Source organism: Theropithecus gelada, chromosome 15, assembly GCF_003255815.1.
Source record: "Theropithecus gelada isolate Dixy chromosome 15, Tgel_1.0, whole genome shotgun sequence".
In the NCBI taxonomy this organism is placed as follows: Eukaryota; Metazoa; Chordata; class Mammalia; order Primates; family Cercopithecidae; genus Theropithecus; species Theropithecus gelada.
This window is the reverse complement of record NC_037683.1, coordinates 27,650,844-27,675,386: the sequence shown is the minus strand read 5'-3', so window position 1 is coordinate 27,675,386 and position 24,543 is coordinate 27,650,844. Positions and strand designations below refer to the sequence as shown.

Sequence of the window (24,543 nt, the reverse complement as noted above, 5' to 3'; positions counted from 1 at the left end):
GGGGCTCTCTCTTTGTGTGACTGCCTCCTCTCTGGTACTCTGCCTTGGAACTCTAGCTGCCTTGGCCTCCTGAACTTCTCAGTTCAGGTATTTGGAGTTGGCCTGAGTTCCCTCTCCCTCTTGGAAAGTCTGTCCTGGGAATAAGCTGGGCTGATCACAGGGCGCAGCTTGTCTGTTTTCTGTTTCTCAGGGATCACTGTCCTTCGTTGCCTCATGTACGATATCTTAAAAACCATTGTTTCATGTATTTTGTCCAGTCTTTTAGTTGTTTCAGGTGAAGGGAAAATCCAGTTCCTGTTATTCCATCTTGGCTAGAAGCAGAAGTCTATATTGTTTTTTAATTTTGAAAAACTGAGGGCCTCTGGAATGTAGGATTATGCCAGGCCAAGTTCTCATTATCAGGCCAGGAAAAGCAGCTCTTGAAGAGGCTGAAAGGGCTTCCAGCCTAACTGCGAGGGCGCTGAGTCATTCTAGCAGAGACGGGGCACTCTGCTTTTCTGGCTCTTATCAAGTCTTTAGCTTTTATCTTTGGACTTAACTTACTAGTTCACATTCCTTTGGTGGTGAAGGTTTGGTCTTTTCCACTTTGAAGCAGTATCTCTCAGCTTACACTTGAAATCTTGAATCTTTTACTTGGTTCTCTTCAGTCCCTGTTTGTGTATTTAGGTCACTAGAGGCTTTTACATCTGGGGCAAATTAAAGTTCCTCAGTGATATTTACAGCAACCAGCATCTGTTCCTGTAGAGAACAATTAACCCAAAGATACTATGTTGTTCTACCTTGAAGATGACTTGCAGAGACACTTTTAAAAGGCAAATCCTTCATTTCAAGGGTGAATAAAATACCACTTAATAAAGCATTCCAGCTGGTTAAATTTAGGACATGAAAAAAAACCCGCCCCAAGAATATGGTCTGGCTTTGAGCCCAGGGTGTTTTTCCTTTTAGAGTATATGTGGTACCTTTTCATTCATGTGAGGTCGTTGCCCCCCAGCATTTTATTTCGGGATGAAAGGTCAGCAGGGACTGTCTTGCTGCTAAATCTAATGGACACTTCTCAGTTATTAACCTACTGGACCTCTTAACAATATTTGACACTGTTGACTGTTATTTCCTTCTTAATACATCCCTTGACTTTTCCTTCCCCTTTCTGGCCTTTCTTCCTCTGCCTGTTTTTTCAGTTGGTACGATTCTTGGTTCTGTCTTGAGCTTTCTCACATTAAACATTCCCTGTGGGCTGTCTTATGCGTGCCTATGGCCTCACAGGGAATTCCTAAATCTATATTTCTAGCCTAAGTATTTTTTGCTGAGCTTCAGTCCATTGTGTTCAACTCTTCACTTGACATCTTCACTTGGGCGGCACGTGGGTCACTCAACCTTAGCAGGCTCACAGTTGAACTCATCCATTCTCCCCTCAGTTCAGCCCTGCCTCCAATGTTCTTCATCTCTGTAAAGGGCACTTCTAAACAATTTCTCAAGCCAGAATTCCTTGCATTCCATCTTCTACTCAATCACCATGGCCTATTGATTCTATCTCTTTCCATCCCTACTGCCATTTCACTAGTTTGGTCATTGTCATCTTTTACCTGGATGACTAGAAAAGACTTCTAAGAGCAATTTTTGCTTCCAACCCTCATGTCATGCAAATGCCCCCACCCCTAACCAATTCATTTTTTTTTTTCATATTCTAGCCAGAGCAATCTTTCTAAAATGTGAATTAAAGGCTGTTGAGATCTTGCTTAAAATCTTTGACAACTGCTGTATGCTCTTAAAATAAAGCCCAGGCTCCTTATAATAAAATATGAAGCCCAGTATGAATTTTTTTTTTTTTTTTTGAGACAGAGTTGCACTTTTGTCTTCCAGGCTGGAGTGCAATGTGGCGACCTCGGCTCACTGCAACCTCCTTCTCCTGGATTCAAGCCATTCTCCTGCTTCAGCCTCCCGATTAGCTGGGATTGCAGGCATGCACCACCACACTGGCTAATTTTGTATTTTTAGTAGAGATGGGGTTTCACCATGTTGGCCAGGCTGGTCTCGAACTCCTGAACTCAGGTGATCCACCCGCCTCAACCTCCCAAAGTGCCGGGATTACGGGCATGAGTCATCACGCCTGGCTGAGGCCCTGTATGATTTGGCCCCGTTTGCCTTTTTGCATATTACTGATTCCCTCACATTCTAAGTTCCCTACCACATTTCCCATTGTTCAGTTCCTCAAACGTACAACATCCCCTCTCACTTTCTGGCCTTTAAGTGTTTTGTTCTTTCTGCCTGTAACCCTTCCTTCCTCTCCTATACTTGGCTAACTCATCCTGCAGGTGACTTTCTTTGGACAGTCTTCCCCGATCTCCTTTATCATCTTGGTCTGCCTAGCTCCCCAGATTAAGTGAAATGTTATTCTGTGCTTCCGGAGGTTGCTGTGTTTCCTCTATTGTAATGCTCACCCAATCTCCCACTTGACTATAAACTCCATCTTGTTCACTGCTATACGTGTCCCCAGTGCCCAGTTACAAGGCTCAGCTCCATAGGTGCTTAGCAAACACTTGTTGAACTGAACTTTAATGTGTCAGTAGCCACAGAAGTCTCAGTCCTGCTAGACTGCCGCCTCGCCACTCTGAGCAGGAGGACTGCTGGGAGAGATGGTATTCTATAATGGTTCTCTTGCTGGGAGCTGGCTTTTTGTTTCCCCACTGTTTATTTACTAGCTTAGCAACCTGATTCAGTTAACAACTCTGCATCTTTGTTGCTTCGTATATACATACAAATGCTTGAACTTTCTGAAAGCAAATGATGTGACCAGATTTTTTTTCTTTTTTATTTCCTTGGTTACTAGAAAACCCAGGTAGTTTTCGAGGCAAATTCTATAAGACCTTCAAGAAACAGATGATGCCAATGCAATTTTGGCTATTTCAGAACCTAGGAAAAAAATGAAGGGTTGTCAGCGCTAGGTAGGAAACTAGACAAAGACAAAAACCAAATAAGGTTAGAAACAGGAAACTATAGACAAAAGGTCAAAGGTAAAAATCCCAACATAGACCAATTTGACTGATAACTATAGATGTAAAAATACTAATAAAATATTAGCAAACCAAATCCCACAGTATATGCATGATCAAGTTGGCATTGATCTCAGAAATGCAAAGATGGTTCAAATTTTGCATATTACTAATTGTAAAATTTGCAAATTTATACAACCAGTTTGCAATGCTTTTCTCTTATAATTTAAAATATCTTTGTATCTTGGCTTTCTTTCTCTTTCCTAAAGCTGTTTATTTGTAGTTTTCTTTTTATGCATTAGTCAATTGTATTTCCTTTCTTGTACAATGCTTATTCATGTTCTTTGGTACATTTTCCTTTTCCACTTGACTTATAAGATTTCTTTGTACATATTTGCCATATATTTTATAAACATTTTAAATTCTTTTTTTTTTTTTGAGATGGCGTTTCACTCTTGTCACCCAAGCTGGAGTGCACTGGCGCGATCTCAGCTCACTGCTACCTCTTTAACTTTATTTCCTTTTAAAATTTTCTTCTGGCCGGGCTCAGTGGCTCACACCTGTATTCCCAGCACTTTGGGAGGCCAAGACGGGGGAATCACAAGGTCAGAAGATCGAGACCATCCTGGCTAACAGGTGAAACCCCATCTCTACTAAAAATACAAAAAATTAGCGGGACGTGTTAGCGGGTGCCTGTAGTCCCAGCTACTCGGGAGGCTGAGGCAGGAGAATGGCATGAACCTGGGAGGTGGAGCTTGCAGTGAGCCGAGATTGCGCCACTGCACTCCAGCCTAGGTGACAGAGCGAGACACTATCTCAAAAAAATTTTTTTTTCTTCTGAATTAGCTTATTCCTCTTCTGACTTTTTGAAATGAATTTTTAGTTAAAACACTTTAAATCTTTGTTATTTTCTAAATAAATTATCCCCTTGAACTTTCTACTCTATTCCATTGATCTGTCTTTTCTTTCTAGTTTTATTTTCTAGTTTTATATTATTTAACACCATTTAACATCTGGTAGTCCAAGTTCCCTTTATTATTATTTTTCTAAGTTTTCTTGGTTATTATTGGACTAGATGATATCTTAAAGTTACTAAGATTCTTTGAGAGTTATTATGAAAATGCACCCAAATAAATCCATTTAGTCCCTTCCTTTCAAAACTCAAGTATTCCTTATTCTTCCAGATATAGTCAGTCTTTAAAAAAATGCCTAAAATCCGCCCGCCTTGGCCTCCCAAAGTGCTGGGATTACAGGAGATCGAGATCATCCTGGCTAACACAGAGAAACCCTGTCTCTACTAAAAATACAAAAAATTAGCTGGGCATGGTGGCAGGAACCTGTAGTCCCAGCTACTTGGGAGGTTGAGGCAGGAGAATGGCGTGAACCTGGGAGGTGGAGCTTGCAGTGAGCCGAGATCGTGCCACTGCACTCCAGCCTGGGCGACAAAGCGAGACTGCATCTCAAAAAAAAAAAAAAAAAATGCCTAAAATCATTGCTTGATACTTTATTAAGTGCTTCAAATCAATCTGTGTATATGAATATGGTATATATGTAGTGTATGTGTTTTGTGTGCATGTGTCTGTGTGATGTGTGTGCTTATATATATGCATAGGATGCATATATAATGTGTGGGGTGTGTTTGTATAGGTATGTGAGGTTTGTATGTAGTGTGTTTATGTATGTGTATATGTGCATATGATGTGACTGTGTGTGTACATGGGATATGTTAAGGTATGTGTATTTATGTGCACAGAGTGTATTATTGTTATAATGTATGTGGTATGATGATGTATGTGTGGAGCGTGTGTGGACATGTGTGAGGTGGAAGAGCCCCAGGGGGTGCTAGAATGCTCAGAACATGTGAGAAAGCCAGGCTTGGTCAAACTCTCCTGCCTTCTTGGGGAAAGCAGGGCCATGACCATGAGCTTTTCTGGATGTTGCTTGTGGACAGCAGTGTGGGTTAATAGCGCCAGTATCTCCTGAAGTGCCCTGCCCAAACTCCCACTCACCTCTCTCCTCCATCTCTTGAGGAAAGGGTAATCGACCTGTCCTTTTAGGAAAAGGAAGCTTCCAGCATGCTACTAAGTAAAGGAGCCTTACTGGTGGTGGTGAAGGTGATATCACCAGAGGGGCCAGCTCAGGATCAGGCTGGCCTTGCAGTCTTCCAACTGAATAGGTTAGCTGCTGAGTGGGGCAGGAATCAGGAGGGGACCTACAAAGCAGTGGGAGCTTTGTTCCCATTACCGGGTGTAAGTGCCCAGTGTGGGCCTCGGTCTTTTCTCTCCTAGGTCACATTCAGACAGCACACCTCTGCCCAGTTCTCTTTCTGGATCTCACCCTCCTGAGTGTTGCACCTGCAGGTTGCTCACAGCCTCCTGAGTCCAATATAGTCTCCCCTTTGGGAGGAGGCTCTACAGTGGTCCCTGGCAAAGTTGTGAAGAAGTGACTGTCATCTTGGGCACATCACCTTTCCTTTCCCTGTGGGCCTTGCTTTGCTCTGTTTCCTGAACACCATGCTTTCTAGTTCCTCCTGGGAGTAAATACCCCTTGCATGGGGCATCTTCAGGCCAAACTCATGCTCCCATCTTGCTCCTGCAGGTCTGCCACGTCTCTGTGCTCAGTGTCCTGTCTACATCCTGTAGCTTGAGCCTGAGGTTGCCCATATTCCCTGGTTGGATGGAGTGACTGAGCCCTGATATCACTCTACCCAGAAGAGATGAGTGAACTCAAACTTCTCCAGCCAGGAAGAGGATCAGGCATGCCCAAGTCCAGGGTGCAGGTAAGTCCATCTGTCATTGGCTTGAGGCTAGGAGAGTGGACCTGCTCTTGTTAAAGGCAGTGTTCACTGTGTGTGTGTGTAACCGGGGTTGGAGGGGGAGAACGGGGTGGGGGGTACAGTAAAGAGCAGGGCAGGACTTCACGAAGTGCCAGGATTCAAACAATCCTATGGCATTTATGTGACTTATCACCAGTTTGCTGATTCAGGGCTCCTTCTCCAGTTTCTGTTCCTCACTGATGGCCACCTGACCCTGTGGCGTTTGCTCTCTGCACCTGCTGTTGGCCATGGGGCAGATGTGGAGGCCAAGGAAGAATAGGACAATGGTGTTTAGGGCAGACAGGCCTGGGTTCAAATTTCAGCTATGCCTATTCCTAGCTCTACAAACCTTGGGCATGTCACCTGTCTTCTCTGCCTGAGGTTCAGATTTCTTCCTGGTAAATTGGGGCTAATACTTATTAGACATACTGTGAAGATTAACTGAGATGATTTGTGTAAATTGCCCAGCTCAGCCTCTGGCATCTGGCACTTGACACATAACTCTTCTCTCCACTTTCTCTCTTGCATCTCCCCATCTTGTTTTTGAGTGGATCACTGAACCACAAATATCCACTTGGCGATGAAGTCTGGGGAACAGGGACAAATACCAACACTTCCCATTTTTAGATTTACGAGACTAACAGCTTTCCTTCCCACAGTGGCAACAGTCAGAGATTTGCAGAGCAGATGTCTTGGTGTGAAACTGCTACCCGGAGGTGTCCTGTAAATGTTTGCCGACAAAGCAGCACAGGGGTTGACCTTCCAACTCTGCCTCACTGCAGCAGGCTGGGGGATTCACCCATCCCCTCTGTTTCCTGTGCCTTCCTCTTTCTCAGAGGCTATGGGCCTGTCCTGCTGTCCGGTGGCATCAGGCTGTGGGATGGGGGGCCATCAGGTTGGTTGGAGCAAGCTGCTCCCATCTGGACCTGTGTCAGGCAGCACTTGTTCAAGAGGAGGCTCAAGAGAGTGATCCAGGACGCAGGGTTTGGGAAGAGGATGCAGCCTGGTGGGGGGCAACTTGTCCAAGCGCAGAGAACACTTCTCCAAACCTCATTGCCCTGGACCATCGGGTGCTCCTTTGCCTTTGCTTGGATCTAATGATTATAGGTGTGAGCTTCAAAGCAGGTTATAAACCCGACTAATTGCTGGTCTAGGAGAGCTGGACCAGGAGGCCAAGCCTGCCCAGAGTAGAGTGGGCACCCCGGACTGGGGCCTCTCGTGGGACTGGCCCTTCAAACTGGGAGCGCGGTGCTGGGGCCGGGAGCCCCGGGGTGGCCGCACGGTCCTGCCGGCTCCTGGGGTGGCTGCCCTCTCTGCTCAGCGCGGGTCGGCGGCGCCGCCTCTCCCACCCCAGCCCTGCGCTGCTCTGGCAGGTGGAACTCTCCCCATTCAAACCCGCGCGGGCCAATCAGGGCCGGGCGCGCCCGGGCCGTTCCAACGCGCGGGGCAGCCCTGCCTCCCGCTCGCGCTCCTCCCGCCCTGGAGACTCCGGCGCAGGGGGCGGTGAGCCTGCTGCCTCGGTTACTGGGGAGCAACACAGCTGCCTTGGGTTGCAGGCACTCCTGTCCGAGTCGCAGTGGGACGCCATGGAGCGCTCCCTGCACCGCGTCTCCCTCGGGAGCCGGCGTGCCCACCCGGACTTGTCCTTCTACCTCACCACCTTTGGTAAGTGCCCGCTGGGGCCGGCGGCAGGGGCTGCCTCACCCTGTTCCCAGCGCCCGGAAATGCAGCCCCTCGTGGTGACAGGCGAGGCTGGGAGCAGGTACTCCTTCTATCTGGGGTCACCTTCTCTGGCCCCTTTCTCCTGTGACTGCCCAGGAGGGGCTCAGGGCACAGGCTCAGTCCAAGCAAGCTGCTGGACACCACCTGCTGTCCGACCATGGGTGCCAACTGCAGTTGGTTCTGCCTCACTTGGCTGGAATAATCACACTCTAGTTAATCTTTCAGAGACCCGGGTTGTCACCGCTGAGTTTCTCATTAGCAAGCAGCTCAGGTTAAATCAAGGTCTTGTTATAGCAACAGGAGATCTCATTCACCCACTTTCCTTTGGCTCAGGGAGCGGACAGGTGCTGGATCCTTTGGCTCTGCTGCCTTGCAGGCTCACCTTGGAGGCTGCAATCTGACTTTGTTGGGTATCTGAGCCACAGTGGAGATGGGAGAATTCTCTCCTCCAAGACAGAACAATCCCTTAGGAGGGTCCCAGGGCTGCCTCAGGGTTTGAGGTGGAAAGAAATGAACAGCAGGCCTCACTCCCAAGCCCCTAGGTAGCAGACTGAGTTCCCCCAAATAACAGCTGGGCGGCAGCTGCCCAAAGGCCTGGACAAACCTGTCCTTCCCGATAGCCATAGTAAAGATAACAACCCTACCCTAGAGGGTAGCCCTTCATTTCCTCACTGGTCCTGCAACTCTCTGTGGAGAGGGGTTATTTTTCCTCTGTGAAGACTTGAAACTAAGAAGTCTTCCATGAGCCAGTGGCAGAGTTGGTAGCTGAGCTTAAGCCTTCAAGAGATGACCCGTCCAGCGCATTTTTGTTTGAACTTGCATACAATTTCCTTCTAAAGGTTGGGGCTGTTATTGCAACATAACTGGACATTGCCTAGCTTTCAAAGACAGACTGCCCAAGGAGTTGGTCCCTCCCTGGGGTTCCTGGCTTTTCTACTTTCAGGCTTACTCCTGCCCAACACACTTGGTTTTCCACAACCTGATTTTTTTCCCTAGGGGTAGAGGGAATGATGGAAGAGCAATGGCTTGGCCCCTTGAAATTGCCTGATGTCTGGCAGCAGGAATTCTCTGGTCCAGTTGGTGGAAGATAAAGGGCAATTAACTAGCCATCATTTGTTGAGCACTTACCATTGCCATTCCTTATGTCAAGTGTTTTACCTGCATTATCTCACTTAATGCCCCAGCCTAGGAGGCAATTCCTGCTAACCCCATTGGGATGCAGAGCTCTATGAGACAAGGGTGGTTTCCAGGATGATCTGTGTTGGCTGGGCTAGGAGTGGTCAGGAAAGGGTGTCAGGGAGCTGTGAGGCCCTCTTACCTTAGCTGTGTCCTGATTAAAAAGTAAAAATGTGTTTGCTTTTTTCCTCCTTATTATCATGGTAACATGTGTTTACTGCTGAAAACTTAGTTAAAAGAAGAAAGTGAAAATCACTTGTAATCTGACTTCCCAGGGAGACAGACCACTGTTAACTTTCTGATTTATATCCTTCCATGCTTATTTCCATACCTATTTCTCTCTCTGTGTCTGTGTGTGTGTGTGTGTGTATTTAGACATCAAATTTCAATACAATTGAGATCAAGTTTGTATGGACAATTTTGTAACCCATATGTTTTCCTTAGTGGCCTGATGTGAATATTTCCTTGCATTGGTTCATGTTCTTCTATTGGATTAATCTCCCTGCCAGATCTGGGAAGTTGGGGAGGATTCAGGCCCAGCAGGGAGTGGATCTTCCTGCCCAGCCATGGCCTCAGGGCTGAGTCCGATGGGTATCAGGGAAGGTTGCTGCTTGAAGAAGTGGCTGTGACCTGAGTGTGCAGGAGGCAGGCAGGAGCCTGGGTGGGGTGGGAAGCCACCTGCTCTTATTTGTGCAGGCTCCTCTCACATCTCTCATGAGAGTATTTGAGAAATTCTCTCCTGTTTCCTGCACTGGCTGTGTTTCCCTGGGTGCCATTTGTCGTGGTGCCCCTCTTTCAGGCTGCTGATTTTCTTTATCCACTATGATCTTTGCTGATCTGCTTATGAGCAAAGATTCTTATCAGTGGTTTCCAAACCTGGCGAAATATCAGAAGCATGTGGGGAGCCTGTTAAAAATACACAGATTCCTAGAATCTTCTTCCGGAGACTCTGGTTTAATAGGTCTGGGGTGGAGCCTGAGAATATGAACATTTAAGAAGCCGCAGAGTGTTCTGACTGTCATCCAGGTTTGGAAGCTATGGATTCAGCGTCAGTTTTGTAGCCAGTGGGGACCACTTTTACTGTGAAGGTTTTGGCTAAGCTTTTCTAGTCCACTGGCCTTTCCTTAGCATAGTAGGTAGCCCCTGGCCTTATACAGTGAGCTTTGCCTTGGTAGAACCAGGTGAAGATGTTGCTTAGCTGGTAGTTTCCTGAACACAGACATGTAAAGGGAGCGTAATCATCTATGGAAATATAAAAAGACAAAACTGTTTTGATCCGAATTCCCTTTGGGGAGAGTACTACATTTTATATATATATATGTTTGTGTGTACACATGAACACAACCCCTTGTCCCCCAAAAGGGGTGTGTTCAAGTGACATTATTGAAAGACACTGCCTTCTGAGGAGGTGGCCTTACTTCAGGAGAAGGGACTAGGCAAGTTGAAGCTAGGATCCAGCTACTCTAGAGGGATTTTTTTCTTTATTGTAAAAACTGATGTAATGTGAAGTCATTGTAGGTATACATAATATTTTTCTCCAGGAGTATGTATTTTCTTTTGATTAGGATATTTGCTGGTTTTTCTTGTAATAGCTTTATTGAGATATAATTCAGATATATGCAATTCACTCATTTAAACCATACAATTCAATGGTTTTTAGTATATTCACAGAGTTGTGTAACTATTATCACAATTTTAGAACATTTTCATTCCCTCAAAAAGAGATATTATGCTCTTTAGCTTGTACCATCATCCCTTGTCCCCAGCCCTAAGCAATCACTATTCTCTCTCTCTCTAGATTTGCCTATTCTGGACATTTCGTATAAATGGAATCGTATGTTTTTTTGTGACTGACTTCTTTCACTTAGCATAATGTTATAGCAGATATCAGTACTCCATCCATTTTTATGGCTGAATAGTATTCATTGTATCGATATACCACATTTTAAAAATTTATTCATCTGGTGATGAATATTTTGGTTGTTTCTCCCTTTTGACTATTGTGAATAATACTGCCATGAACATTTGTGAACAAGTTTTTGTGTGGACAAATGTTTTCATTTCTCTTCATATACACATAGTATATACCTAGGAGTAGATTTGCTGGGTCCTATGGTAACTCTGTGTTTAACTATTTAGGGAGCTGCCAAACTCTTTTCCAATGTGTGTGTATCATTTTACGTTCCCATCAGCAGTGTATGTGGGTTTTGGTTTTTCCACATCCTCACCAACACTTCTTATTATCTGACTTTTTAATTCTAGCCATCCTAGTGGGTGTGAATTGATGTTCATTATAGTTTCGATTTGCATTTCCTGATGACCCATGATGTTGAACATCTTTTTCATGTGCTCATTATTTATATATCTTCTTTGGAGAAGAATGTATTCAGATCTTTTGTTCATTTTAAAATTGGGCTCTTTGTCTTGTTATTATTGAGTTGTAAGATTTCTTTGTATATTCTAGATGCAAGCTCCTTAACAGATATATGATTTGCAAATATATTCTCTCAATCTGTGGGGTTTTTTCACTTTCTTGATAGTGTTCATTGAACCCCAAGCTTTTTTTTTGGGATGGGGTCTTGCTCTGTTGCCCAGGCGGGAGTGCAGTGGCACGATCATGGCTCCCCTTTGACCATGCAGCTTTGACCGTCTGTGCTCAAGCAATCCTCTCACCTGAGCCTCCTGAGTAGCTGGTACTGTAGACTTGCACCACCATAGCTGGCTAAATTTTCTTATGTAAAAAAAACTTTTTGTAGAGATGAGTTCTCCCTATGTTGCCCAGGCTAGTCTTGAACTCATGGATTCAAGCAATCTCCTGCCTTGGCCTCCCAAAGTGCTGGGATAATAGGCATGAACCACTGTGCCCAGCCAGAACCCCAAACATTTTTAATTTTGATGAAGTTCAATTTACTTTTTCTTCTGTTACTTGTACTTTGTGTTATATCTCAGAATTCACTGCCAAATCTAAGGTTCTGTCAGTTACCAAGAGATTTACCTGTATGTTTTCTTCTAAGAGTTTTGTAGTTTTGACTCTTATATTTAGGTATTTGATCCACTTTAAGTTAATTTTTGTGTATGGTATGAGGTAAGAGTTCAGCTTCATTCTTTTGTGTGGCTATCCAGTTGTCCCAGTACCATTTGTTGAAAATACCATCATTTCTCTGTTGGATGATCTTGGTACCTTTATTGAAAATCAATTGCCCATAGACCCACGGACTTATTTCTAGGCTCTTAATTCTATTCCATTGATCTGTCTGTTATCATTCCAGTATCACACTGTCTTGATTACTATTGCTTTGTAGTAAATTATGAAATCAGGTTGTGTAAATCCTCCAATTTTTTTCTTCTCTTTTAAGATCATTTTGGCTGTCCTGGGTCCCTTGAGTTTCCATATGAATTTTAGGCATAATATTTTATATAGAAAATAAAAAACCCAAGTTCGCAAAAATGTTGGATAAATAGTTTTAAAATATCATCTTGAAGGGATACCAACTTATTAGTTTGACTGATGAATCAGAGACCTGGGGTCTCTGAACCAAATTTTTAACTTGCTTGGGATCTCTAGTCACCTGGATGTGGTGAGTGGTCAGGAGAGAGAATAGGTTGCCTTTTCTACAGGATATCTGCATCTGGAGATGATGGGCAAGCTGGACATGTTCTGAGGTCCACAGGTGGCTGTGGACATTTGGTGACACAACGCACCTTTCTTTAGAAATGCCAGCCCCCTGTAAACCTGCAAAATGAAAGCTGTCGGGAGCAGCTATAAATGCAGGCTCTAGAGGACTGCCTGGAGTCCCTGATTTGCCAGAGGGAAGTTGGGAAGATGTGGTTCTGGAGACAGAGTAGACTTAGGAGTGTCATTGATTTGCTTGGCATTGTAAATTTTTTTTTTTTTTCCCCTCATGTTTGTTGTGTTGGCACAATGTTAGCTGGGGCCCGTTCCACTCCTGTCTCTGCCTCTCTTTAGAAGCCATGGAGATAAATAATTCATTTTCTGTAGTGAGAGTGAAGCTTGGGAACAGATGCCAGCCAGCTGCGTGGTGTGTTGGGCAGTGCACGGTCAGGCCTTGAGCTGGAGGCCTTCAACGTGTCCCTGCCAGCTGCCCCTGACTAGCACGTGTTTCCATTCCTGCTGCTCTGAGCCTGGGAGATTCCCTGGCATGGCTGGGGAAACCTATCCAACTGTTTCTCAGGAGCTCATCATTTGCTGGTCATACTCCTCAGTATTTGTTGGCTTTTGTGTCATTCAGAGTCCATCTGCTCGGGAGCTTTCAGAAATTCCTCAAAGTTTCTGGCCTGTAAATAGCCCTTTGTCCTCTTTTCCCATTCGGCTTTGTATGTTCTTTTTAAACATTTAAAAATTTTTGAAATATTATACAGACAGACAGAAAAGTGTCCCCCCCAATAATGTGCAATCCAGTGACTTATCACAAAGGAAATACCTTTGTAACTTTCACCAGAGTCAAAAATTGAACATTTCTAGTATTCAGAAGACTTATGTTGATAATGTAGTTTTTTCTTTATCATTTACTTCAAAATATTTTCTAATTTTCATTGTCATTTCTTTTTCAATCCTTGGGTTAGTTAGAAGTATGTTTCTAAATTTCTAAATATTGGGGATTTTCTGGTAATATTTTTACATTTACTTTGCATTTTAGTCAGAGAATATAACCTCCATCCTTTTAATTCTTTGAAATTCATCAAGATTTACTTGATGGCTCAGCATAGAATTAGTTTTTGTTGTTGTTGTTGTTGTTGTTTTGAGACTGATTCTCACTCTGTCACCAGGCTGGAGTACAGTGGCACAATGTAAACTCACTGCAGCCTCCCTTCCCAGGTTCAAGTGATTCTCCTGGCTCAGCCTCCTCAGTAGCTGGGATTACAGGTGCCCACCACTGTGCCTGGCTAGTTTTTGTATTTTTAGTAGAGGTGGTGTTTTACCATGTTGGCCACACTGGTCTCGAACTCCTGACCTCATGTGATCTGCTTGCCTTGGCTTCCCAAAGAGAGTAAGTTTTTATAAATGTTCTGTGTGTACTTGAAAAGGATTCTGCAGCAGTTGGGTGCAGTGCTGTTTGTGTATGTCAAGTTTAGGTCAAGTTTGCTCTTTATATTGTTCAAATATTCTGTATCCTTGTTGATTTTTCCTGTTTTCTCTGTCAGTTACTAAGAGAGATATATTCAAATTCCCACTGCAATTATAAAATTGTCTATTTCCCATTGCAGTTCTGTCAGTTTTTCCTTTACATATGTTGAAGCTATATTAACAACATACAGATTTAGAATTATTATCTTTCTGGTGAGCTGAAATTTTTATTATGAAGTCTATTATTGTTGTGAAGTCTTCTTTATTTCTAGTAGGGATAAAGTCTACTTTTCCTGATATTAACATAGCTACCCATACTTCTTTCAGTTAATATTTGCCTGACATATCTTTTTCCATCCTTTTTCTTTCAACCTTTCTGGATCTACATTGTAGGCGTATTGTGTCTATAACAAAGAACAGGCACATGGCTGGGAGTGGTGAGTGGCCCATGCTTGTAATCCCAGCACTTTGGGAGGCCGAGGCGGGAGGATCTCTCAAGCCCAGAAGTTTGAGATCAGCCTGGGCACCATAGTGAGACGTCATCTCTACAAAAAATAAAAAAAATTAGTTGGGCCTGATGGCATGCACCTGTGGTCCTAGCTACTTGGGAGGCTGAGGCAGGAGGGTCACTTGAGCCTAGGAGATCAAGACTACACTGAGCTATGATTGTGACACTGTACCCTAGCCTGGGTGACAGAGTGAGACCATGACTCAAAACAAACAAACAAACAAACAAACAAACAAACAGTACAGGCACAGAGTTATTATTTTCTTCTCAATGCAGACCTAGGATGATACTTTCCTTCAAAAAAATCTTTGTTTGTCAGGTGCTTAGGGTCACTGGGATAGTCTTAATTCAGGGTTAGGACTGAGAGTACTTGAAGTCGAGCTGTAGTCCCTGGAGGAGCTGTGTCTGATTACAGTTCATCCTGTTCCTATGGAGCAACCCTTCAGGGTCCCTACGCAAAAGGTGGGGCTCAGAAGAACCCTGCTTCTCCTTGGGCCCTGGTCCCTAGTTCCTATTCCTGTAGCCCTGAGAGGCAGGCAGAAACTCAGCCTCTTGATCTCTCAATCAGCCCTCTGGAATTTGAAAACACTCCAGGAGAAAATTAGCCCAGAAAAACACTAGGCTTCCTTCTACAGTCCTCCATTCCCCTAGATCCTGCCTGGTAGCTCCTCTCTCTCTCGTGTATCTAAGAAGATGCTTTAACATACTTTGTTTAGCATTTCTAGTTTTCCTCAGTGGACCTGTCATCCCAGAAATGGAAGTCCCCTATATATGTTTTTTAAGCTTTTTGAGTTGGTTTTTGTTTTTTTCCTTCCTTTCTGCCTCTCTCGGTCCTTTTCTCCTCCCTCCCTGCCTCTTCCGTCCCTTCCTTCCCCGCTCCCTCTCTCCATCCCTCCTTCCTTTCTCCCTGCCTGCCTGCCTACCTGCAGTTGCCCGAGCAGGCATTACTGGGGCTGGAGAGTCCCTTTCCAAGAGGGCTCATTCACATGGCTCTTGGCAGGAGGCCTCAGTTCCTTGCTACCTGTAATTAGGAGGCTTCTGTTTCTCATTGCATGGACCTGTTCGTAGGATTGCTTGAGCTTCCTTATTATGTGGCAGCTGGCTTCCCTCTAGGCAAGTGATACAAAAGTGAAAGCAAGAAAGAACTTCCATAAAAAGATGAGTAACCCGGTTCAAAAATGGGTGAAGGATTTGAATAGACATTTTTTCCAAAGAAAAATGGCTAACAGCACATGAAAAAATACTCAATGTCATTAGTTATCAGGGAAATGCAAATTAAAACCATAATGAGATACAATTATACTAGAATGACTATAATAAAAAAAAGAGACAATAACAGGCATTGAAGAAGTTGAGGGAAAATTGGGACCCTTGTACATTGCCAGCCAGAATGTAAAATGGCGCAACCACTTTGGAAAAGTTTGGCAGTTCCTCAAACAGTTAAATGTAGAGTTACCATTTGACCCCGCAATTCTACTCCTAGGTATAAATCCAAGAAGAATGAAAACACATGATCACACAAACATATGTACACACGTGTTCAAAATGGCATTATTCATAATAGCGAAAAAGTCGAAATAACCTGAAATATCCATCACCAGATGAGTGGATAAACAAAATGTGGTATATCCATACAATGGAATATTATTTGGCCACAAAAGGAATAAAATACCGATACGTATTTGGTGAACCTTGAAAACATTATGCTAAGTGAAAGAAGTCAATCACAAAAGACCACGTGTTGTGTGATTCTATTTACATAAGTATCCAGAATAGGCAAGTCCTTAGAGACAGAAAGCAGATTAGTGGCTGACAGGGGCTGAGGGGAGAAGGGAATAGGATGTGACTGAGAAAGAGTATGGGATTTCTTTTAGGAGAGGATTAAAATGTTCTAAAATTAGTTAGAGGTGGTTGATTACAGAATCCTGTGAATATACTAAAAGAAAATTACATGCTTTAAATTGGTGAAGTGTGGCCGGGCGCAGTGGCTCAATCCCAGCACTTTGGGAGGCTGAGGTGGGTGGATCATCTAAGGTCAGGAGTTCGAGAGCAGCCTGGCCAACATGGTGAAACTCTGTCTCTACTAAAAATACAAAAAATTAGCCAGGTGTGGGTGGCGCATGCCTGTAATCCCAGCTACTCGGGAGGCTGAGATAGGAGAATAACTTGAACCTGGGAGGCAGAGGTTGTAGTGAGCTGAGATCATATCATTGCACTCCAGCCTGGGTGACAGAGTGAGACTCCATCTCAATAATAAATAAAATCGATGAAATGTATGATATGTTAATTATATCCCAATACAGCTGTTAAAAAAAGAAGGAACTCATAATGCCTTTAATATCCTAATGTTGAAAGTCATCCATTGTAATTTCCACCACATTCTGTTTGTTAGAAGCAAGTCACTAAGTCCAGCCCATGTCTGAAGGGAGGAACTAGGCTTCACCTCTTGAAAGGAAGAGTATCAAAGACTTTGTTGACAAATTTTAAACCCATCATAGGTATAGAGAGGCTAACAGTGGGGGCCCTGGACTGCCTAAATGCAAACCCCAGCTCTGCTACTTACTGGCTGTGTGATTTGGACAACCTGTTTTAGCTCTTTTTTTTTTTGAGCTGGGGTCTCACTCTGTTGCCCAGGCTAGAGTGCAGTGGTGTGATCATGGCTCACTGCAGCCTCAACCACCTGGGCTCCGGTGATCCTCCCGCATCAGCCTCCTGAGTAGCTGGTACTATAGGTGCACACCACCATGTCTGGCTAATTTTTTAAAAAAAAGTTTTTGGAGAGACAGAGTCTTGCTATGTTGCCCAGACTGGTCTCAAACTCCTGGCCTCAAGTGATCATCCTGCTTCAGCCTTCCAAAGTGTTGGGATTACAGGTGTGAGCCACCATGCCCAGCCAACCTGTTTACCTCTTAATAATCTTCAGCTTCCTTGCCTGTAAATTGGGAAAAAAAGTAGTAACCATTTCATGGAGTTATCATGAGGAATAAAGGAAATAAAAAGCTTTTAGTAAAGTGCTGAGTACCTAGTAAACCTCTAAGAAACACTGACTTTGTTCTCTCCATGTGTGTGCCTAGCCTGTTAGTTCACTATGGCCCTGAACTCTGGGTTGAGATGTGCATGAAGCCTGTAGGATGTTTGGGTCTGAGCCCCCACAGGACTGCTAGCCAAGATTAGATGCTGACTGCAGTAGATTCAGGAGTTTTATTTTACCAGCTTGCTCAGATGGACCTAGAATCCCTTGTGAGTGATCCATGGGAATCTAAATTATCAAGAGACCTGAATGCTAATTTATTAGTTTATGCTGAAAAATAGAATTTTTGACTTATGCTGGCCAGAGCAATCTCTTTCTGGAAGGAAAAAGAGCTCGGGAAACCACATTAGTATCAGCTTTCACAGGAAGCAGAGAGTCCAGGGGATTGAACTGACCCATCAAAATTTTTATCCCGGCACTGTGAGTCCTATGTCCTCACCTTCACAAACCAGGGCCACTTTTTTGAATGGAACTCAAGGTTCTCCCTCTTTTAACACAGTAGCCATGGGAGATTCTCCTGGGTTATGTCCGTAGAGCTGTGTGGCTGCCTGTTTCCCAGTGCCACTACAGCCTACCATTTCTCCCTTAGATCAAGCAGGCAGTGAAATTGGTAAACACATGCTTAACCCTTTCTGAGCCTGGATCAGGGCTGGGGTGCGGATGAGGCAGCTGAAGACCACAGAGAGAGGGCGTGCCTGGCATCTGGCTGGGCTCCCTCTCTCCTGTGAGCAAGACTTGAGTACAGACATGTCCTCATAAATGGAGGGGAAATCTGTGGATGTTAGTGGCTGGCTAGGCTCCATGTAGAACCAGCTGCCTTTGTATGTTCATCTGGATATTATCACCCTTCCTGTAGCTTTTAACATGTGACAGTTCTTAAATGGGCAGCAGCTTCTGGGGTGAATTGGATTTTAGGATGTCTGCTGCTTCATGCTAACCAGGCAAGTCCATCATAGATATATTCTCTGCACATCTCAGGGTGGCATGGGCTCCCCCTGGGACACATTCCAGCTGATCCCTGAGTCTAGCAAAGGTGGGCAGTCCCCATCTACTTCCTTTATTGTCTGAGTATGTCTCTTTCTAATGGTGGCCTGCGGGTTAGAGTTCATCTTCCTATGGTCCTCTATTGAGTGTTATCTGCCAGATTGAATTTCTTTAGCTGGTGTCCACATCCATTTCCATGGTGCCCAGTAAGTCTGAGCTCTTCAAGTCCTGTGCCCAGCAGAATATGGGTTTGTTGCCTTTTCCAGGCTTTCTGAAGCTGACTCCCGTCCAGTATTTTTCCTGCCATATGGGGCCCTGTCTATTTTCCCTTTGGCTCTGGGCCCTGGTACATGCTTGCAGCCTCTCTGGGCATCCATCACCACCTTTTGCACATAGTGTTGGTGCCCAACTGCGGTCTCATTGGAACAGGGAACATGCCCTGTCCAAGGGCCCTGCCCAACCTTGATGAGGATGACTTCAAGCCGTTTAGCCCGAACACTCCCCGAGTCTAGGGAGGAACTGGGAGTGTTGAAAAAACCAGAGGTGTAGGGATGGGAATATTATTGAGAAAAGTTTTAGGTTTTTGTTTTTTGAGACGGGGTCTGGTTCTGTCATCCAGGCTGGAATGCAGTTGTGCAATCATAGCTCACTACAGCTTCAACCTCCAGGACTCAAGCAATCCTCCTGCCTCAACCTCCCAAGCAGCTGAGACTACAGGCATGCACCACAGTGCCCAGCTATTTTTTAAATTAATTTTTTGTAGAGAAGGGCTCTTGCTGTGTTGTCCAGCTTGGTCTCAAACTCCTGGGCTCAAGCGATCCTCCCACCTCAGCCTCCCAAAGTGCTGGGATTACAGGCACGAGCCACCACACCCCACAAAGACAAATTTTTAAGGGAACAAGCAAATTTCAGAACAATACATAGGGTATGTATCTGTGGAGGGAGGCGAGTGGCGGGGTGGGGGGCGGTTCTGAAAGGATGCCAAATTAGCTGGTGCCTAGGTGAGCTGAAGACTCCAGGGATTAAGCCCAACTTCCCCTTCACCTGGAGGTTTCTTTCTCTAGATTGGAGACATTTCTAGGAGGCTGCCCTCTCTTTTTTTCATTTTCTTTTCTTTTCTTTTCTTTGAGACAGGTCTCACGCTGTTCCCCAAGGTCCAGGCTGGAGTGCAGTGATGTGACCATGGTTCACTGCAGGTTCAACCTCCTGGATTCAAGTGGTCCTCCCACCTCAGCCTCCCAAGCAGCTGGGACTATAGGATGTGCCACTATGCCCAGCTAACCTCTTGGTTTCTTGAGAAAAGCTGTGGCACCTGGTACTGTCCCTGATGGCTCTCTCTGCCCCTGGACCTGAAGGTTGTGTTGGCAAATACAGCGGGCACAGTAGAGAAGGTGCATGCTAGAGGGCTGTGGGTGTTCCAGAAGACTGTGCACAGGAAAGAGTGCTGGAGTCGGGGTGGAGTTCTAGTCTCCAGCCCTGGATTCTCTGGGCCCAGAGCAAATCACCTTCCATTTCAGGCATGACTGTTCTGGCTACAAAATGAGGAGACTGGACAAGATGACTTCAGGGACCTGTGTGTCAGACATTTGGTGGAGTAGCCTGATGAGGGGAAGGAGGGGACAGGCATGGCCGAGGGAGGGATCTTGTGAACTGGGGCTGGTGTGTCCTGGCCTGGAGAGCCTGGAGTCTGGTCTGCTGGGTTTGGTTTCTCTGCTGTAACAGGGTACAGGGCACCCTGGCCTTCCTGAGAAGCCCCTGGCTGGCAGGACCTGGAATGGGAGCTGTGCAGTACGGTGCAGACTCGTCTCAATCCCGAGTCAGCCTTTGTCCCTAGCCCTTCGTCAGCTCCAGCTTCCTGCTTGGCCTTGCCCAAGTCCCTGTCCTAGCCACTGGGCTGTGAGCCCTGTGAGGGCAGGTACCTACCCTGCCTCATGCAGATGCCCAGCAAATATTTGCTAAATGGAATTAGTGACCATTTGTGTCTGGAGATGTCTTGACCCTGACTTCTGGGCAAAGGGCCACTGTTTGTTAGGTGATAGGTGTTGTGGAGCACAGGGCTCTTGTGGCTTTGGGAGCTGGCTTTGCACAGGTAGTAGTTTCAGAACAAATGTTTCATATTAAACATAGGTGTCTTTGAGTTGGTGAAATTCAACCCATGACTACTGGCTTCATTTGTCTGTTTCCAAACCTCCCTCTCTCCCACCCCACACTAGATCGGGCACAGTTTTCATAGGTTTCTTAACTCTAGGGAGCCACAGTGAAGTAATTGCTCAAACTTCGAGATAATGATACCGTCAGTTCTCCCGGCGCCTTTCATCCAAGGAGTCCTCCTCACCCACCAGCGTTATCTGATCACAGCTTGGAGAGTGCCATAACCCCTATTATTAGCTCCACCTCACATCCATGGCCACTGTGGTCCTGAAAGAAGAGGGCAGTTAGGGCTGGAACTGAAAGAGGATTCCTGGGCTTCTGAGATCTGGGTCCTGGACAGGAGAACAGCAGATATTTCTGATGGATGAAGGGCTGGACCAGGGTTTGCGGGAGCCTGAATTACTTGAGACTGAAGCTTAAACACCAGAAGTATGAGGGTCAAGTGATGTCTGGGTCACAGTGATTGGTGGACTTATTCAGAGTTAGGAAACACGAAGGGTTCTCCAAACCTGTCCTCTAACCAGCAACAAAGCACAGCCCCAGCCGCCAGCCTAGTTTCATGAGGCGTGTCCAGAGGTGCCAGATGGGATGATGAGGGGATGTCTCACTGTGCTGCGAGGGATTGTGGAAGGACTTTGGAGTTCAGGTCTAGAGGAAAGAGCCCAGAGAATGCAGAACTAGATCCGGGCAATGAAAGTTACTGAGCAACCACTGCTTAATATAAGATGCAGCATTGAATAATCAGAGCTCTTTCAAAGGGGAAAGGGCTCCCACTGCAGGAAGCAAGCTCCCCATCGCTACAGGTGACTGGAAAGGGGGAGGGCACTGCTAGCCAGGGTCGTCATAGATGGAGCCATGCCTGGGCTTTCTGGTAGATGTGCCCTGCCCTGCTCTCTGATGTCTCCAGTGCCTGTCCATGGGGTGGACTGAGTTTAGCAGCTTTTTGAGGTCCCAGGGAAAGTCTACTGGACTGAGAGAAACATTTTCGATGTTTGTTCCTCTTCCTCACCGAGGAAGAGGAGTGCGGCCCTCTCTTTCTTCTCTGTCTTGGCTGGAGGCCATTGGGTGTCTGTGAGGATGACCTGAAGTTTTGTCCTGTTTTTTCTTTTTTTAAAAACTTTAAACAAAAATAGGAAAAACCAGGGGATAAGCCTCGCCTGGCCACTCATTCTTGCCCTGCCTTCCAGCCCCGTCCTTCTGTTCTTTTTACATGTCCCCTCCCTCCCTGCTCTCCTCCCTTCCTCCCTGCTCTCTCTCCTCCTCCCCTCCTTTCTCCTGCCTCTTTCCTTCTTCCTTTGTTTCCTCTTTCCTTTCTTTTTAATTAAGAAGTGCTATAGTTCATTGATATATTCCAATTATTAAAACGACAATGGGGATAGACTGAAATTCCTCTTGACTACCCTCCTCCAAGTCCTAGTCTGTTCTCTAGAAGGGATCACTGTTTTTAGTTTGGCATCCTTTCAGAAACCCCCCTCCCCTGCCAGATACATACCCTATGTATTGTTCTGAAATGTGCATGTTCCTTTAAAAACTCATCTTTGTGGGATGTGGTGGCTCACGCCTGTAATCCCAGAACTTTGGGAGGCTGAGGTGGGAGGATCGCTTGAGCCCAGGAGTTTGAGACCAAGCTGGACAACACAGCAAGAGCCCTTCTCTATAAAAATTAGTTAAAAAATAGTGGCACTGTGGTGCATGCCTGTAGTCTCAGCTGCTTGGGAGGTTGAGGCAGGAGGATTGCTTGAGCCCAGGAGGTCAAAGCTGGAGTAAGCTATGATTACATGACTGCACTCCAGCCTGAGTGATAGAACCAGACCCTGTCTCAAAAACCAAACAAAAAAACCTAAAACTTTTCTCAATAATATTCTCCTGCCAGGTCATATGGAGCTCCTCCATTCTTTATAACAGCTCATACTATTCCATGTACAGCTATAGATGGTTTACTTCACTATTTCTATATTGATGAACATTTCAGGTATTTCCAGTTTTTCCTTAAACAATGCTGTAGTGCCATCCTTTGTGTGCACATGTTTGTGTTTGTCTACAATAGTGACCTGGAATGAAGACTTTTAGGTGGAAGAATATGCACATTTAAATTTCAGTAGATCCTTTCTGCCCGTGGACGCCGCCGAAGAAGCATCGTTAAAGTCTCTCTTCTCCCTGCCGTCATGTCTAAGTCAGAGTCTCCTAAAGAGCCCGAACAGCTGAGGAAGCTCTTCATTGGAGGGTTGAGCTTTGAAACAACCGATGAGAGCCTGAGGAGCCATTTTGAGCAATGGGGAACGCTCACGGACTGTGTGGTAATGAGAGATCCAAACACCAAGCGTTCCAGGGGCTTTGGGTTTGTCACATATGCCACTGTGGAGGAGGTGGATGCAGCTATGAATGCAAGGCCACACAAGGTGGACGGAAGAGTTGTGGAACCAAAGAGAGCTGTCTCAAGAGAAGATTCTCAAAGACCAGGTGCCCACTTAACTGTGAAAAAGATATTTGTTGGTGGCATTAAAGAAGACACCGAAGAACATCACCTAAGAGATTATTTTGAACAGTATGGGAAAATTGAAGTGATTGAAATCATGACTGACCGAGGCAGTGGCAAGAAAAGGGGCTTTGCCTTTGTAACATTTGACGACCATGACTCCGTGGATAAGATTGTCATTCAGAAATACCATACTGTGAATGGCCACAACTGTGAAGTTAGGAAAGCCCTGTCAAAGCAGGAGATGGCTAGTGCTTCATCCAGCCAAAGAGGTCGAAGTGGTTCTGGAAACTTTGGTGGTGGTCGTGGAGGTGGTTTCGGTGGGAATGACAACTTCGGTCGTGGAGGAAACTTCAGTGGTCGTGGTGGCTTTGGTGGCAGCCGTGGTGGTGGTGGATATGGTGGCAGTGGGGATGGCTATAATGGATTTGGTAATGATGGAAGCAATTTTGGAGGTGGTGGAAGCTACAATGATTTTGGCAATTACAACAATCAGTCTTCAAATTTTGGACCCATGAAGGGAGGAAATTTTGGAGGCAGAAGCTCTGGCCCCTATGGCGGTGGAGGTCAATACTTTGCAAAACCACGAAACCAAGGTGGCTATGGCGGTTCCAGCAGCAGCAGTAGCTATGGCAGTGGCAGAAGATTTTAATTAGGAAACAAAGCTTAGCAGGAGAGGAGAGCCAGAGAAGTGACAGGGAAGCTACAGGTTACAACAGATTTGTGAACTCAGCCAAGCACAGTGGTGGCAGGGCCTAGCTGCTACAAAGAAGACATGTTTTAGACAAATACTCATGTGTATGGGCAAAAAACTCGAGGACTGTATTTGTGACTAATTGTATAACAGGTTATTTTAGTTTCTGTTCTGTGGAAAGTGTAAAGCATTCCAACAAAGGGTTTTAATGTAGATTTTTTTTTTTTGCACCCATGCTGTTGATTGCTAAATGTAATAGTCTGATCGTGACGCTGAATAAATGTCTTTTTTTTAATGTGCTGTGTAAAGTTAGTCTACTCTGAAGCCATCTTGGTAAACTTCCCCAACAGTGTGAAGTTAGAATTCCTTCAGGGTGATGCCAGGTTCTATTTGGAATTTATATACAACCTGCTTGGGTGGAGAAGCCATTGTCTTCGGAAACCTTGGTGTAGTTGAACTGATAGTTACTGTTGTGACCTGAAGTTCACCGTTAAAAGGGATTACCCAAGCAAAATCATGGAATTATTGGTTATAAAAGTGATTGTTGGCACATCCTATGCAATATATCTAAATTGAATAATGGTACCAGATAAAATTATAGATGGGAATGAAGCTTGTATATCATCCATTATCATGTGTAATCAATAAACGATTTAATTCTCTTGAAAAAAAAAAAATAAATTTCAGTAGATCTTGGCAGAAATTACCCTCCATTTACACTCCCTCCAACAGAGAATGAGAGTACTTGTTTTCCTACACCTTTACCAACATTTGACAATGGCCCAGCAGTGAGAGCTCCCAGCATCCACCTGGCTGCCCGTACAGTAGTGAGCTTCCCATCACCAGAGGGGCACAAGCAAGGCTAGACAACCACTGCTGGAGGCATTCAAAAGGGACACCTGATGTGGTA

General features: G+C 45.1%; 1 protein-coding gene across 4 annotated transcripts in view; it reads left to right on the top strand.

Annotated features, from left to right (window-relative positions):
* Window positions 1–3,534: 3,534 nt before the first annotated feature.
* Window positions 3,535–24,543, top strand: part of LOC112607668 (heterogeneous nuclear ribonucleoprotein A1) — a 42,873-nt gene continuing 21,864 nt past the window's right edge. The window contains exons 1-3 of one of the 4 annotated variants that reach the window (XM_025358834.1): window positions 3,535–3,573; window positions 16,308–16,317; window positions 22,670–23,941. In XM_025358834.1, coding sequence (XP_025214619.1) covers window positions 22,764–23,591 — 828 coding nt within the window. In that variant the 5' untranslated portion in view covers window positions 3,535–3,573; window positions 16,308–16,317; window positions 22,670–22,763 and the 3' untranslated portion in view covers window positions 23,592–23,941. Of the gene's footprint in view, window positions 3,574–16,307; window positions 16,318–22,566; window positions 24,311–24,543 lie in introns of those variants that run through there. The other 3 variants (XR_003115898.1, XM_025358833.1, XM_025358836.1) reach the window with 3 other exon arrangements.